Source organism: Barbatula barbatula, assembly GCF_947034865.1.
Source record: "Barbatula barbatula genome assembly, chromosome: 16".
NCBI lineage: Eukaryota > Metazoa > Chordata > Actinopteri > Cypriniformes > Nemacheilidae > Barbatula > Barbatula barbatula.
The window spans coordinates 14,757,985-14,773,643 of record NC_136779.1 but is presented as its reverse complement, the minus strand read 5'-3'; the positions used below and the strand labels follow the sequence as shown (position 1 = coordinate 14,773,643).

The 15,659-nt window shown below is 44.4% G+C and overlaps 1 protein-coding gene across 1 annotated transcript; it reads left to right on the top strand.

Moving 5' to 3' along the window:
- The first annotated feature begins 744 nt into the window (after window positions 1-744).
- Window positions 745-14,835, top strand: LOC306906077 (carbonic anhydrase 4-like). Its single transcript, XM_079477178.1, has 9 exons — window positions 745-827; window positions 975-1,041; window positions 2,062-2,088; window positions 2,173-2,343; window positions 12,515-12,666; window positions 12,840-12,941; window positions 13,059-13,131; window positions 13,322-13,488; window positions 13,585-14,835. Exons 1-9 carry the CDS (start codon window positions 771-773, stop codon window positions 13,768-13,770), a joined length of 1,002 nt encoding a protein of 333 aa, XP_079333304.1. The 5' UTR covers window positions 745-770; the 3' UTR covers window positions 13,771-14,835.
- Window positions 14,836-15,659: the final 824 nt, after the last annotated feature.

Here is a 15,659-nt window from a genome sequence, read left to right as displayed (position 1 = left end):
GGCGGTGTGTGACACTGTGGACACAAGACCAAGACACTGACAAGCACCAAGTTGTTTGGCCATTTCTCTTTAAAACATAATATATTTACGCTGCCTGAAATGCAGAGTAACTTACATCCAGCAATTCAGCAACAACCACACATCCTTTGTTAAAACAAAAAACTTACCAGTATATACCTTTTTTATTCTTTACTTTATTAATGTATGTTCAGTCATACAATTTGTAGTGTACTGTATTTATTTTAGTAATTTAGTTTAGTAATTAAAGAAAAATAAATACAAACATTTTGGAGTGTTTAAAGGGTGAGTTCACCCAAAAATGTTCTCATTTACTCACCCTCAGATTGTTCCAAACCTGTATACGTTTCTTTGTTCGGCTAAACACATAGGAAAATATTCTGAAGAATGTCAGTAAGCAAACAGATATCATTCCCCATCGACCCCATATTCATTTGCCCTACTATGGCAGTAAATGGGTATGAGATCTGTTTGGTTACTGACATTCTTCCAATTAACTTATTTTGTGTTCAACGGACAAATAAATGTATACAGGTTTGGGACAATCTGAGGGTGAGTAGATGAGTAGTTTCATTTTTGGTTGAACAGTCCCTTTAAGTTTAGGTGCAATTCTCTGGTGAGCTCTCTGTCTTCTTAGATGCACTCGGGGATTCACAATTGTTCCGGAGCACGACGATTTTCCAGTGCTTCTGAGGACACAAATGAAAGTGACACACCCACAGGTGTGCAGCTGAGAGTATTAATAGTCAGCAATGGAACTAATCCATCCCATTCCTCCACACACACAGTTGTTCCTTAAAACCTGCAAGGTAAACACGGTAATGGTGTCACATTTAATTCGATAACCTTAATTAAAAACAATCAGTTATCGGTAAGATTAATTTTAATATTATAACCATTCTGCTATCTGGATATAATACGAGTTTTTTACTTTTACTATGTATTGTTTTATTTAGATGATCGTTTTCCTGCTATGCGCGGCTCTTTTGTGTCACGCGGCTTACAGTTTGGACTCGTCAGTGAGTGAGTATCTGCATCATTTACTTCGCTAAACTTTAGAATACGGTTTCATGCTTAACACTGTAGTTGATAACGAATAAGGAAGATAAATTAATAAATTAGTAAATAGCATAGTGATGTTTAACGGTCAGTTACTTAATATTTAATAGTCATTATTTACCACTAAACGCTAATACAACCTACAATAGTTAACAAGCCTACCAGATTTAAAAAAAGTATTCATTAAACATAAGTAGTAGCAAAAAAAATTAAGCCACTTAAATATATATATATATATATAATATTGTACTATTATTGTTAAGAGAGTTGGTTTCACTGTAATGATTTTATATTTCTAAACCGAGGACTATACTGCGCTCTATAAGATTATAGTATCCAATATATATTGCAAATCAAATAAATGTATTTATTCATTACATTTTCTGTTTCCATTCTATTTATTTAAAAGGAAACCGAGGGTTAGCTGTAACACTTAATAGAAAATTCTGTTTCAACACAAATAACTCAACAATATAGGTGGATATTGTTCGTTCATCTGTCTATATCATTCAGCCATCCTTCACCTTACTCTCCTTCTATTATATATCAATGCATATGGATTACATTTTCTTATAATGTTATTTCAGTTATTATTCCGATCAATCGAATTTGCTTTGTTTTCACCCCATTGGGATTAATTGTAACACTGTGTTACAACTAACCGCGCTGTGTACATTTTTTTTCGAAGCCTGTTTAACAGTTGCTAGGAGTGGCTGACATGTTTAAATGTAGTGCTATGTGTTTACCAACAAGACTTGAAGACTATGATGAAGAAATTTACTTTCATCCTGCCAAAACACACTTTGTCCAATATGAAAACACATCAAAACTATAAAAGAATTCACAGATGATCGTGATCTTGCATAAATTACACCGCAGCGTAAATGATAAAAGTACAGTAAAGGCTAAAATATTTTATATGAAACAAGCAACAGTCTTTTTTAGTGATTATATTTGTTAATCCTGTCGTTTCACCCTGAACAGAATGGTGCTACCATAAACCAACGTGCGGTAAGTGTGTATTTATGTATGTATTTATTTATTTAATAACTCTTGTTAATTAACTTATGACTCCCTCATCTTCATTTGTAATAGATTTTACTACCTGGCCCAAAATTGAACCACAATACTGCAGTGGAACAGGGCAATCTCCCATTAACATAGTAACTTCAGAAGTTAAGGCAAATTCCAAACTTACCTCATTTAACTTTACTGGTTTTGATGACGACTCCACTCTCTTTTCAATTGGAAATACTGGTGACTCAGGTGAGCTTCACACTGGGAAATGTAATTTTCATAAGATTTTTTTTTTACTTTTTTTACTTAAGCTGTTGTTTGAGCATATGAAAGATCTGAAAAGTTATGGTGTACTATTAGCCATTTACTTTTGAAACATGACAATAAGGTTTTTGATTTTTAACTTTGTAACTTGGTGTTTATTCCCTAGGATGTGCAAAAGAAATTGTACTAATGGATATGTTTTATACACATGGAATGAAGTAGCCTTTTACAAGATGCTCAAAAAAGAAATATAACACATTTGAATACATTTTTTAAAAGTCACAATTAAACTAAATATAGCCTAACACATGAACACAAACAAGCGCCTTCTAAGCAAATTTGTCCACCGAATACATCATGAAGTTTATTATTTCAAGTTTTTTAGTATATCAGAAAAGCAACCATTATATTTCATGGTAAGAATTAAACTACAAAGATTATACTTTTTAAGTGACTGCGCAGTGCGAGTGTTAAGTGCTTTTCAGGGGGGGAAAGCACATTATACAATAATGAACATTTATAAAACCGTTGTAGAACATGCTCTTAAGAGCTTACGAACTAAGCCAAGGGCGAACATTTTTGCAGAGAAAAGATTTTTAGAAGCCATAATAGAAAGAAAAATCTAATTTATATTACTATACATTTGTGTTGAATTGGTTCCCATCTGCCAGATTATATATACTGTATTACAAGTCGAGACCATTAAACTGTAGTTCCCATAAAATCAATACAATTACCAGTTTAACTGTTTATAAAGTAAAAGTTTACCCACAAATTTGCTGTTTATTTACTCACCCCTAAGCCACCCAAGATGTAGGTCCCTCTGTCATTTTTAACCAAAATGCAAATACAGCGTCGCCTTGTTTATAAAACATTTTGTCACCAAAATGAGATGAAGAAATCCATTCTTGTCCTGTTTTTCAGGACAAGACTTTGTGGAATTTTTATACGGAACGAGGCCAAATTTGTCTTTGAAAAATGTTATGCCTCTTGCTAGCAGGTCAATTTATCATACAGAGTGAACGGCCACAGATCAGTCCATAGATGGGGCTTTCCTCTTATCCATTATCAGTGTAGGTTGGAATTTCCTCCTGCTTTCTAAGGCCTTGGCCTTGGGTCTATTTGGGTAAACACATTTCTCTTTATGCTTGTCACCTCTTAGACAAGGACAAAGTAAAGGAATATCTTCTGATGCTGTGATGACCTAAAAACTTTTGAAAACTGTTAGTGCATAAGTATATATTTTTTACACTGAACAAGGTTATCTTTCCCACACAACCCCAAAAAAAACTTTTTGGCCCTATCGTACACCGGGCACAGGTGTTTTTGCTAGTTTCAGCCTGACGCACTTATAATTTTCCCATTCTGCGCTGCGTTGTTTTGAATAGCAAATGCATTTGCACTCATGAAGGTGCTGGTCTAAAAAAGAGGTGTTTTCAGGTGCATTGTTGTGATGCTATTTTGAGGAACTGAAAATATTACGCCATTCACCAACGAAAACTGCCCCAATGTTATTTAAAGTAGTAGAAAATGCGCCTCTGGCCAGGTCCACAAGGCGCTCTGACTTTACTTATTACACAGAGGGAAGCGCAGCAGCACACAAACATGCCAAATATAAAAAATTAATGGATTACAATATAAAAGATGAATATTGTGTACATAAAGATAAAAAAAACATCTTCTCCTGTAGATGGTCTGCTTTAACCTCACGCATGTGCAGATGCGTTTAGTTTCTGGAAAGTAGTCCAGTCTTTGCTTTTGCAAATTCCGCCGTATAAATAGCTAATCAGCAATGCAAACACAACCATGTGGGGCCCAAATGGGTTGCACTTGGGCTGATATCTGGGGCCCACCTGGGCAACCCAACTGGGACCCAGCTAATTTTGTCCGCAGTTTCCATGGTGGCCCCACATGTGTTAGCCCACATGGGCTTATGATGGGCCCTTAATGGACACCATACAGGCCCCACTTGGGTTAACCAGATAGCTCCCATTTGGTGTCTACAGGTGTATGCCTAGATGGGTTAATGATGGGACCCAGCTAGGTCTTATATGGGTCTCCTATGGGCCACAGTTAGTATACATATGGGCTAATTTATTTGTATATACTGTATAGTTTGTATGGGTTAAATTATTTTACGCTAAATCCAAACATTTATCTTATAAAAATCCTAAAGGTATTTAATGAATCAAAACCAGCAGTGTATGCTTTTAAGCAAGGTTTATTTCAATTTAAAACTTCTTTTGAATCATACGTACATCATTCATACATAAAATATAAATTCAAACTTTATAAAACATATGTACATTTACAACTTTGTGTATTATAATCGTTCTCCCAACAGCCCTGTGAAAAGACAATAATTACTCAACCATGATTCCACTTTTCACAGTTAAAACAACGGGTGTCAGGTTAGCATTCTGGCGCCAAACATCAAGATTTAAAATTAAAGAGTCTTTTACCCATCTTCTCCATGTGCCCTTGCAGAACGATTTGTTTGCATGATAAATATGAAATAATGTTTTATTTTTATGTATTGTTAAAGCCTATTTGTTCATTATTGACAGAGATCTGTCCCAAGCTGCTTTATACACTAGAGTATACTAGCTTCTCTGCTATGAGCCCTGATCTAATTGTTATAACGCTAATCTTCCTCGATCGTGAGAACACCGCATGGTGCCAAACTTGTAGTTTAAGTATAAGCTTTTTCGTGTCTTGAACTATTAGATGGCGTTGGGAACAAAGGCATAATTTACAGCATTATCGTTTAGCATTGGCGCCAGAAATAAGAAAAATATGACGCGATATTGTCTTCATTCGATCATGACAAGTGTCAAAACTAAGTTTTTGAACCATAATGAAACAGTATTTTCATACTTAAAGAGTATATACATTGTGTATATATATATATTTGTTTAACTTGTAATTCTTACCTTCTATAAACTGCAGGCAAAGTTCAGCCAAGTCTGTGGACGTGCAGGTAAATGCTGGCGGCGCGATTCAAATACTTATAGGGGGAGGGGAATTGCTAAAGGAAATCTCACCGGATCTTTCTGCGGCTGCATCTCGCGGTACTTTGATGACATACGCCAATGGTTCTGCGCAGTGAAGACCATTCTTTTTTTATTCAAATATAAATGTTGGGTACATTATTCAAATACATAAAAAAACCAAACACAATATTTAAATTATAGCAATATCAAAATAAAACAATTAAAAATGTTAAATTAACACTAAGTAACAAAATACTTTTATATTTTCTAAACATTACATTGAATTAGATAGGATTTCCGCCTTAACACCTATATAGGTTTGTCTCCTCGAAATGTACATTTGTGGACACTAAATTTGGCTAGAAAAAGAAACACATTAATTAAATAATACTCCTTGTGAAAAGACATAACTGTAGCCCATTTAAACCCATGCACACATTTCCCATGAATTACCCAACTAGAAACCACATGGGGAGCCCACCTGGGTTCACCCATGTAGGTCCTATCTGGGTCGCCCAAGTGGGCCCCAGATAAGATGCCCATTTTGAGCCCATGGCTATACCTACTAAATTTGGCTAGAAAAAGAAACAAATTAATTAAATAATACTCCTTGTGAAAAGACATAACTGTAGCCCATTTTAAACCCATGCACACATTTCACATGAATTACCCAACTAGAAACCACGTGGGGAGCCCACCTGGGTTCACCCATGTAGGTCCTATCTGGGTCGCCCAAGTGGGCCCCAGATAAGATGCCCATTTTGAGCCCATGCCCAGTCTGTACCCCTGTAGCCCATTTACAACCCATGTGGGCCCCACATACACGTGTTTGCTGGGGGTGCTCTTAAAGGGAATGAGATATGAGACTCTGATTGGTTTACTGCACGCCCAAAAAACACTCATTAACGTCTCGGTTACGTATGTAACCTCTGTTCCCTGATGGAGGGAACGAGATGTTGTGTCGAACCGACAGATGGGGTTCGCCCCTGAGAACCTATCATCTTCTGACTATTTTGAAAAGGCCAATGAAATTTGCGGATGAAATTTGCATGCCGGGCTCCGCCTCTGGATATCCGGGTATAAAAGGGGAGCCGGCGTGCTCATTCATTCACCTTTTGTGCTGAGGAGCCTGAGAGCATCTCACGATCGCTGCAGCGGACGGCTAATGTTGTGGGATGAGGGACACAACGTCTCGTTCCCTCCGTCAGGGAACAGAGGTTACATACGTAACCGAGACGTTCCCTTTCTGTCGGTCTCTCGACGTTGTGTCGAACCGACAGATGGGGTTCCTATTGAAAACGCCACAGCACTAAGCCGCGTCACAATCTCTAGCAAAGCGACGTTGACCGGCCTGGGCGAGCCACACGTGAGCGCTATCGCGAAATTTGTAACCTTCCAGTGGGCAGGCAGGGGCTCCAAGAGCTTTTGGCAAAGATGAGTAGCCCCTGCCCTCGGCCACCACAGACGGAGGCCTTGTTCTCTAAACGAGAAGCCGTCCGGTACCGTAGGGCTACTGGGTAAGCGCTGTTCCCTCAATGTGGACGTGCGCTACGGAGACCACTTCCCACCATAGGGGGGAATACAGTGGAGACACCAACATGGTCTCACCAAATAGGGGAGAACTCATGGGAGGTATGTGCGGAATGCCGCAAGGTGGATGTCCACCTGGGGGAGGTCATGGGTTGCCACGCGGGGAACCATCTCATGACGACATCTCAGACGGAACCACCCTAGTGGGGGGTTACTACGTGTGGGGCACTAGGTCCGGTTAGAGCTATATGTAATAACTCAGCTTGATACCCGGCCATAGGCGGCAGGGCTGCTCCGCCGAGCCCGCCGCCCTGAGTGCTTATTGATGGATGGACGGACTGCCTATTCTTCACCCTTGGGGAAAGAAGGGAGGCAGCCCATAGCGCACTGATCCACCTAAGAAGGGGAATGGCGCTATGCGCAGGCGTACGCCCTACGACTGCTGGTCTCACCTGTTGGCAAGACTCAAGCTGCCGACTCCCCACGGAGGTTGCAAGCCTCTGCGAGGTATAGCGTAGCCCAACCCGCAACTCTACAGATGTCTGCCAGAGAGGCGCACTGAGCCGATACCAACGAGGAGGCCACACCCCGAGCGGAGTGTACCGTCACTCAAATGGGCACGGGCTAGGATTGGCATGCCGTAGTGACGGCGTGTGCGATCCAGCGCGACAACTCTCCTCGGAGACAGCACTCCTGTTGCTGACCTCCATAACAGACAAGAGCTGCTCAGGGCCTTGAAGCCCTCCGTGTGGTTCGAGTAGAGGCGCAATGCGCTTACTGGACATCCCACGTACAGGTTGGGTCTTTCTCCTGGTGTGGGAGCGCCTGCAAGTTCACCACCTAGTTCCCAAAGGGGGACCGCGGAACTTTGGGCACGTAAGTCGGCCGGGGTCTCAGGATCACGTGAGAGTCACCGGGCCTGAATTTTGGCAATCGGTGGACACGGAATGCTTGCAGGTGCCTCACCCTCTGGATGGACTCGAGCCCCAGCAGGAGAGCCAACCCCCCTCGCAGAACGAGGAAGGGGGCTCTCCGCAGGGCCCGAAAAAAGGGGACCCAAAGGTCCACCTTAAGGTCCCAAGAGGGTACGGGGCGCGGACGAGGCCTTAGCCCCTCACGCCCTAGAGGAACCTAATAATCAGGTCATGCCGCCCCAGAGGCTCACCAGCAACTGGTACGTGATAACCGCGACAGCGGGTACCCACGCTCCAATGTGGAAGGGGAGATTACTCCCCAGCCTCTCCTGCAATAGGACAGCACGTTCCTGAGCGAGCAATTTCGCGGGTCTTCTCCTCGAGAAGAGCACCAGGACGAGAAGGGGCGCCACTTAAAGGCATCCAGCCTTGTGGGCATGGCCCTTGCCTGAGTGATAGTCTCCACCACTGTGGGGGGTAGATCATCCAGGAACTCCTCGTCCCATCCAGGAGCCAGACCCAAAGATCCGTCTCGAATGCCACAACGTGCCCATCCCCTGCGAGTAGGCCCTTCGCCAGGGGATTTGGCCAGGGGGAGTTGTCGTCAGGAGTATTAGCTCCGAGGACCAAGTGTAGTTGGGCCCGTAGGCGCAACTAGCAGCACTTGATACTCCCTTCCCAGACCTTGCACAGGACCTGCGCAATGAAGCTCACTGGGGGGAAGCGTACTTCCGCTTGTCCCGCGGTCAGCAGCGCGCTAGGGCCTCCGTGTCGAGGGGTGGGCCTCGTCCAGGGAGTGCCCAGCGGTACTGGGTGGTGTTCAGGGAGGCAACAGGTCCACCTGTGCCCGCCCAAACCACACCCAAGCCGGCCCGCAGGGGTGGAGTCGCCACTTCCCACGAGGTGTCAACTGAAGAGAGAGCGCTTGGCTGTCTGGTTGAGGACACCCGGTGGGCGTGTGACATGCAGAGGCTTTGCCACCTGCTGTCTCCACGGGAGGAGGCGTTTGGGCGAGTTGCGATGACTGCAGCGAGCGAATGCCACCCTGAGGTTTAGTACGCTACGCCGGTCGTGCTGTCCGGGCCAGTATGCTGGCTCTGCACGAGAGGCCGGAGCCTCATCAGTGCAAGCAGGACAGCTAGCAACTTGAGGGCAGTGATATGCCAACGCAGGCGGGGGCCCGTCCAGCGACCCGACACTGCGCGCCCGTTGCACACCGCACCCACACCCCGTAGGGAGGCGTCTGTCGTTACCACGACCGGCCTCAAGACCTGCCCGGGGTTAGGATGCGACGGCAGCAGGCGTAATGACGATACGCCTACAGCCAGTGCGCCACGCTCTCCAGGGAACTCATCTCTCTAGTCAGTGCTGTCGCGGTCCCATGTGCGTCAACCCGAGGGGGACAGGCCACCCCCGAGGACACCATGCCCAGGAGCTTCTGAAACTGATTTCAGGGGACCGCTGGCTGCTGCCTGAAAGTTCAAGCAGCTCAGCACTGACTGTGCATGCTCGAGAGCGAGCACGCCGTCATGGAGACAGTGTTGAGTTCTCTGCCAGGAAAAAGGGGAGCTCTGCGCCAGGGAGAGCTGCTCTTTTTCCCGGCTGAACCGTTACTGACATGCCAGCCCCTCGACAGTGCCGAGGGGACTAGACATGAGAGAATGCGGTCAGTTGTCATGAACCACTCCTGGCGTCTGACAGACACCAGGACACGCTTCTGCGCCTCCTGAACGGCACCCTTGCAAGGTGCTGCTCAAGGTATGCAGCGACCCCTGGTTTTGGGGATGATGAAGTGCGGCTGTAGAAGCCTCTGGACATCTCGGCCGAGGGGACGGTTCGATCGCTTTCGCCAGAGGGGTGGCAGCCCCGGCCTGGAGCACGGGAACATCCCTGCCTCTGCTGAGGTAAGAGGATGCCCGAAGTCCGGCGGAGGTCTGGCGAACTGGATCGAATGCCGAGACGGACCACACTCCCAGCCACCATGATGGTTTGAAATGCTAACCAAGCACCCAGGGACCTCACAGGGGGGGCTACGATCTGCTTCATCAACCCGCGGGGGTTGGTCCCACCCGGGGGGAACAGCTCCGCTAAATCACCTGCCAGGCGATGGCGCAGCTCGACGCACCGTCGAAGCGAGAGTGTTGAGGGCTGCTTTATACTCGCCATTGCGTGCCGCCACGACGCAACGTCGAGTTGCCGAACACCATCTTTCAGAGGGTGAGAGCGGCTGCAAGTGGGACCCAGAGAGAGACCTCTACTTGTGAGAAGGCGGGCACTAGGCCCCCGAAGGGGCCCAGAAGGTGTTGGGACGCGGCAGGGACCGCCCCAGTCCGACCATCCAGCTACCAATGCTGGGTCGAGCCCGATGGTTCAATCTCTCTAGGTGGTCCTTCTCTCGACGTCTTCCTCCGGGGGGCCACCTGCGGGGGCACCAGAACCGGAGTCGACGCTGGAGAAGGCCGGGGCTGCTGGGGGCAGACCACGTAAGAGACCTCGACGGCCGAAAGGCGGCCGGGTCACAGCAGGCCGGTCTGTTTCTACACTGTCAAAAGGCTGCTGGAGCAGTCCTTGACAGCGTCCCCAATCAGCCGACCTTGCGAGAGGGGAGTCGGGAAAGTGGCCTTTCTCGACATCGCCCACCTGCGCAAGATTGAGTCAGTGGCGTCTTTCCGGGCCACTGATGTGGACATCGTCCGACCCAGCCTGCGCTGCCACCGTGGTCCCCGGAGGGCCAGTCGGCGGCGTCACTACTTGGGTCGGTCTTACCCCGTGGGGCTCTCTTTAGCGCCCTGGCCTGCAGGATGGCCATGGCGTAAGAGTGGTGGCAGCTTGGCCCACGGCACTGCCAGCCTCAACACAGAGATGTCGAGACCTTACATGCCCTGGACGGTGAGTCTAGGTCAAGCTCCCCAGGTGGCCGCCGTCTGCGGATACCCGCGACTGCATGCTCCACCCAGGGTGCATTGACATAGTCCCTAGCTGCCTCCCCGCCTCGAGGGAAGAGAGGGCGATAGAGTCAGCTAGACGGAAGCGCGCCGGAGGGGGCGCTCCAGGTCTTACTTAACTCCTTATGCAGCTCGATAAAACTTGGCACTTGAGCCGGGCACGGGCGCACCGCAATCCGACACTCACGGCGGTCCGAGCGAGCATGGCTGACATCTTGACGTCTGCTCTCAACTGTGCTCGACCTCCCAAGGGAGGGAGCTTCAGGGAATTGCCAGAGTCTGATGTCAGCAGGTCGTGCTCCGATGTTGCAAGAGACACCTCATCTCCACGGCTCGTGTCCGACCGCGTGGCTGAGGAATAAGATGGCTTAGGACCATCCTTGGGGAACTGCTAAACAAGCGAGACGGGGCGCGAGCGGTCCGCGAGCCGGCCGGCTGACGGATTAACGCTCACGATAATCCCCACATCATCCTCACTGCTCGCCGCCGCTGACGGCAGGGCCGTAGCCGCTGCGGTCACAGAACGGGAAGCAAACGAGGTGTTGGCTGGATCTTACAGAACACAGCCACCGTGACGCAACGTCTGAATAGCCATCCGCCCGCAGTGACGCAACGTCTGAATAGCCATCCGCGCGCAGTGCGGGCAGGACGAATCCACGAGGCTGCCACAGTCGTCGGACCCCCGAACACCTGCGGCAACCACCGTGTCCGTCCCCGTCCTCGATGAGTGTACTGCACCCAAGAGATCAGCGGGCAATGCCACGCTGAGGAAATTGCTCTTTTAGAAAAATACCTCTGGAACTGCCAGGACGCCCAGGGGAATCTCCGCTGCACCACGTCGTAGAATTCGGCAATTCGAAGAATGTCATCAGATGCGAAGGCTCCGAAGAACAAAAGGTGAATGAATGAGCACGCCGGCTCCCCTTTTATACCCGGATATCCGGAGGCGGAGCCCGGCATGCAAATTTCATTCGCCTTTTCAAAATAGTCAGAAGATGATAGGTTCTCAGGGGCGAACCCCATCTGTCGGTTCGACACAATGTCGAGAGACCGACAGAAAGGGAATGCTGAGTTCACACTGAATGATTTTTGCCCCAATTTTCAGTCGGCGACAGGTTTTGAGTACATTTCCGAAATCAGAAAAAAATCGGTGCTGGTTCACGCGAGTGACAATCAAGCATTGTGAATTATCAAAGACACGATCTGAGCGAGTGGGTGACGCATCGTAGACTCCCATGACATATTTGGCATGCTTAATATATGCACCTGTCGGCGACTCAAAATCCTGATGTGAACTCGGCATATGAAAACCATGCACTTAGATCTTTAAAATAGGGCCCTTGGTTTGTGATATAGTGGTCTAAAAACAAAATGAAAAATGTTTCTTGAGCAATTCCTGTGCAGCACTGCCTACGACTTCCTTAAGCCGAAAAATCAAAGTACATTGATGGGAGTGCCCTCGCTTTTGTTCTGGCTGAGGTATGTACAAGCACACGAGAAATGCCAACAAAAGGAATATGGCAACTGTGTTAGGTAACAAAGAAAAAAACCATTACGAAACATTTCTTTTTTTTGTTGTTGTCCAGCAGGGATTTGAGGAATACTGCAACAAAGTAAATTCTAGGGAGGCAGTAACATGAGAAATGCTGCAATACAAAATTTTCACATTTTTATCCTCCGTTTTTAAAGAAAACAAAAGAAAAGAGGACACAAGAACCTATCACTATGTGTGGTTGACCTAATAATAATAATAATAGCTTTATTGCCTTTTCAGTCGTAGTCAACCTGGATGGTGATAAAATGAAAGTGGAAGGGGGTGACCTTCCAGCGGCATACACCAGTGTAGAATTCCATCTCCACTGGGGTAACGGTAGCTCTGTGAATGGCTCTGAGCACACTGTGGATGGCAAGCGATACCCAATGGAGGTATGAATAGGAAAAGAATCATGTGATATATATTTCAGTGAACAATAGATTCGTCCTTGTTTTTACATTTACATTTAGTCATTTAGCAGACGCTTTTATCCAAAGCGACTTACAGATGAGGAAACATTGGAAGCAATTATAACAACATTTTTAACTTTAATCCTTTTTCTTAGCTGCATGTTGTGAATGTCCATTCAAAGTACAATGGTAGTGCAAAAGCTGCGATAGACGCTCTTGACCCCAAAGGATTGGCTGTCCTGGGTTTCTTTATTGAGGTGAGCAATGCCATATTTATTATTCCACAAGAAGGCAGATGCATAATCATAAAACATGTGCTTGGTAATTTATATGCATATATTGCATGAATTGAATGTAGCTTTTTTAACCATTAGGGATCCAATGTAACAAGCAAATCCGAAGGCTGGGAGATCCTAACATCATTTTTGCAAAACATTACCAATTCAAGTAAGCAAATGATTTTGTCTGCTGTAGTATTTTAATTTTCCTTATGCTAATGGGAACCTTGTGTGTGTGTGTGTGTGTGTGTTTGTGTGTACTGTATGTACTGTTTGTATGTAATGTTAACCTTTCATAATCAATATAATTTATAAAACATAAATTGATCAGTGGTGTCTCACACTTGCTGAATATTTAGGTGCTACAACAACAGACATCATAAATAAAACTACAATGAATAGCCTGCTATCAGGGGTAGACAGGACTAAGTATTACCGTTATGAAGGCTCCCTAACCACGCCCAGATGTAACGAAATAGTGATCTGGACAGTGTTTAAAGACACTATCAAAGTCAATCATGAGTTGGTAAGTCAGTTATGATCAAATAAAAATCATGTAATTATATGAGAATGTTGCAGTCCTTGGTTTATCTGAAATAAAAGACACTGACTTTCTGCACAGATTCGCCTCTTCAGCAAAACAGTACAATTCAAAGACACAAGCAAAAAAATTGCCAATAATTTCAGAGGTGTTCAAAACATGAATGGTAGAATTGTAACATCACAGGTGGCTTCAGCAGCATCTTCACCTGTGATTGCATCTACTTTCTACATTTTAGCAATACTTCCCTTTATTTGCTGGCTGTAAATACTGTGGATTGGCAAGTAGAGTAAAAATAGATGCGCACTTCTTTATGATCTGTTTTTGTTTGATCATGTGTGATGAACATGTATATGGTTAAAATTCATCAAACATAAAATAAAATAAATTAACTTTGAAATATCATCATGTTTTGATTTGGAAAAACCAAACTGAAGTTATTGGTTGATGATTCTTGACTGGGCTTATTTCTGCTGCATGTCTTTACCCATCTTAAACACAGCCAGTAGAGTAAAAAAGGTGCGCACTTCTTTATGATTTGTTTTTATTTTATCATGTGGAATGAGCATGTGTATGGTTAAAATTCATCAAACATAAAATAAAATACATGAATTTGAAATTTCTTCATGTATTGATTTGGAAAAACAAAACCGAAGTTATTGGTTGATGATTCTTGACTGAACCGTTTTTCCCCATCTTGAACACTCAATCTGTACTAAACAGTATGACACCAGATTGAAATCATTGTTGATTATGAGATTGAACAGCTGAAATCATAAAGTCTGCTATTTGTGTACTGTATTCAGCTTAATTCTGTATTCAGATCTTTTCAGCATGTATACTGTATTCATGTACATTTAGTAATTTAGCAGACGCTTTAGAAGAGTTCGGGGAGCAATAAGAGATATGTCATACAAAGAGCAAAAGTACAATAGGTGCAAATACAAAGTTACTTGTTTTCAACAAAAGCTAGACCATTACCTGTTGAGAGAAGAGGATTAGTGTAGGTATTTTTTTATTATTCTTTTTTCATATGTATGTCAAGTATTCGCTGAAGAGGTGTGTTTTAAGTAGTTTTTTGAAGGTCATGTGAGATGTGGATGACCAGACCGCATTGGGAAGAATGTTCCACCAGGAAGAAATAGTATATCATCTGTATAAATGTTGAATAGTTAACATTAGACTCCAAATCTCACCCATCTAAATAAAAATAAAAATGTAATGCTGTTCAATAACAAAATTAATTTCATTTGTGTACGTGTGTGTACGTGTGTGTGTATGTATGTATGTATGTATACATGTATATAATCATCACAACATTAAAGGGACGGTTTACCGAAGATGTAAATTTAGTCATTTTTACTTTTTCTTTCTTGTTTAATAAAACCCCAAACTGAGCATTTTAAAAAAAACATTCTCCTAGTACTTGTCTTTATCATGGCAGTGTACAGTATAGCTTGCTCATCTCACACTTCATAAGGACACAATGGTCTGAAGACATACAAATGGGTTTACCTGAGTACCTGTGACATTTCTTTATGTGTTGGTTCACAAGTGTTTATGCTAATTATTATCATTCAGTTTAAGAGGAATCAAAGTTGATGGTGGTACAGCATACAACACTTTAAAAATCAAAGGAGACACGTACCTCTGTACACTTTTTGCAGCGCCACAAAATACATATCATCAGGTACATACTGCTAAAGTTTTGAGAAAGGAGGAGCACTAAAAATAATAACTGTATTGGTCTGCTAGAGAATGCGCGTCAGTGTCACGATTTGCCCCTAAAACCATTTTATAAACACTTATTATTTGTACTTAAGATAATTTAGAGCACCTAATCCTACTACTACCCTTACCTAAAACTACCCACTTCCCAACCATATAAACATGCAACAAGTTAATATAAAGTTGCGTATCATCAGTATAACAGTGAAAACAGGCCCTAAGCGGAGCTCTGTGGTATACCGTACTTGACTTGCGATTTCCGTGACACCTCATTGTTTAATGCTACATATTGTAAACAGTTGGATGAATAAGATCTAAACCGCTTCTAAGCTATGCCCTTAATGCAGAAACAATTTTTGAGTCTTTTTTGGAGTGTGCTGTGGTCAATGTTGTCGAATGCAGCACTAAGGTCTAGCACAGGGTTCCTC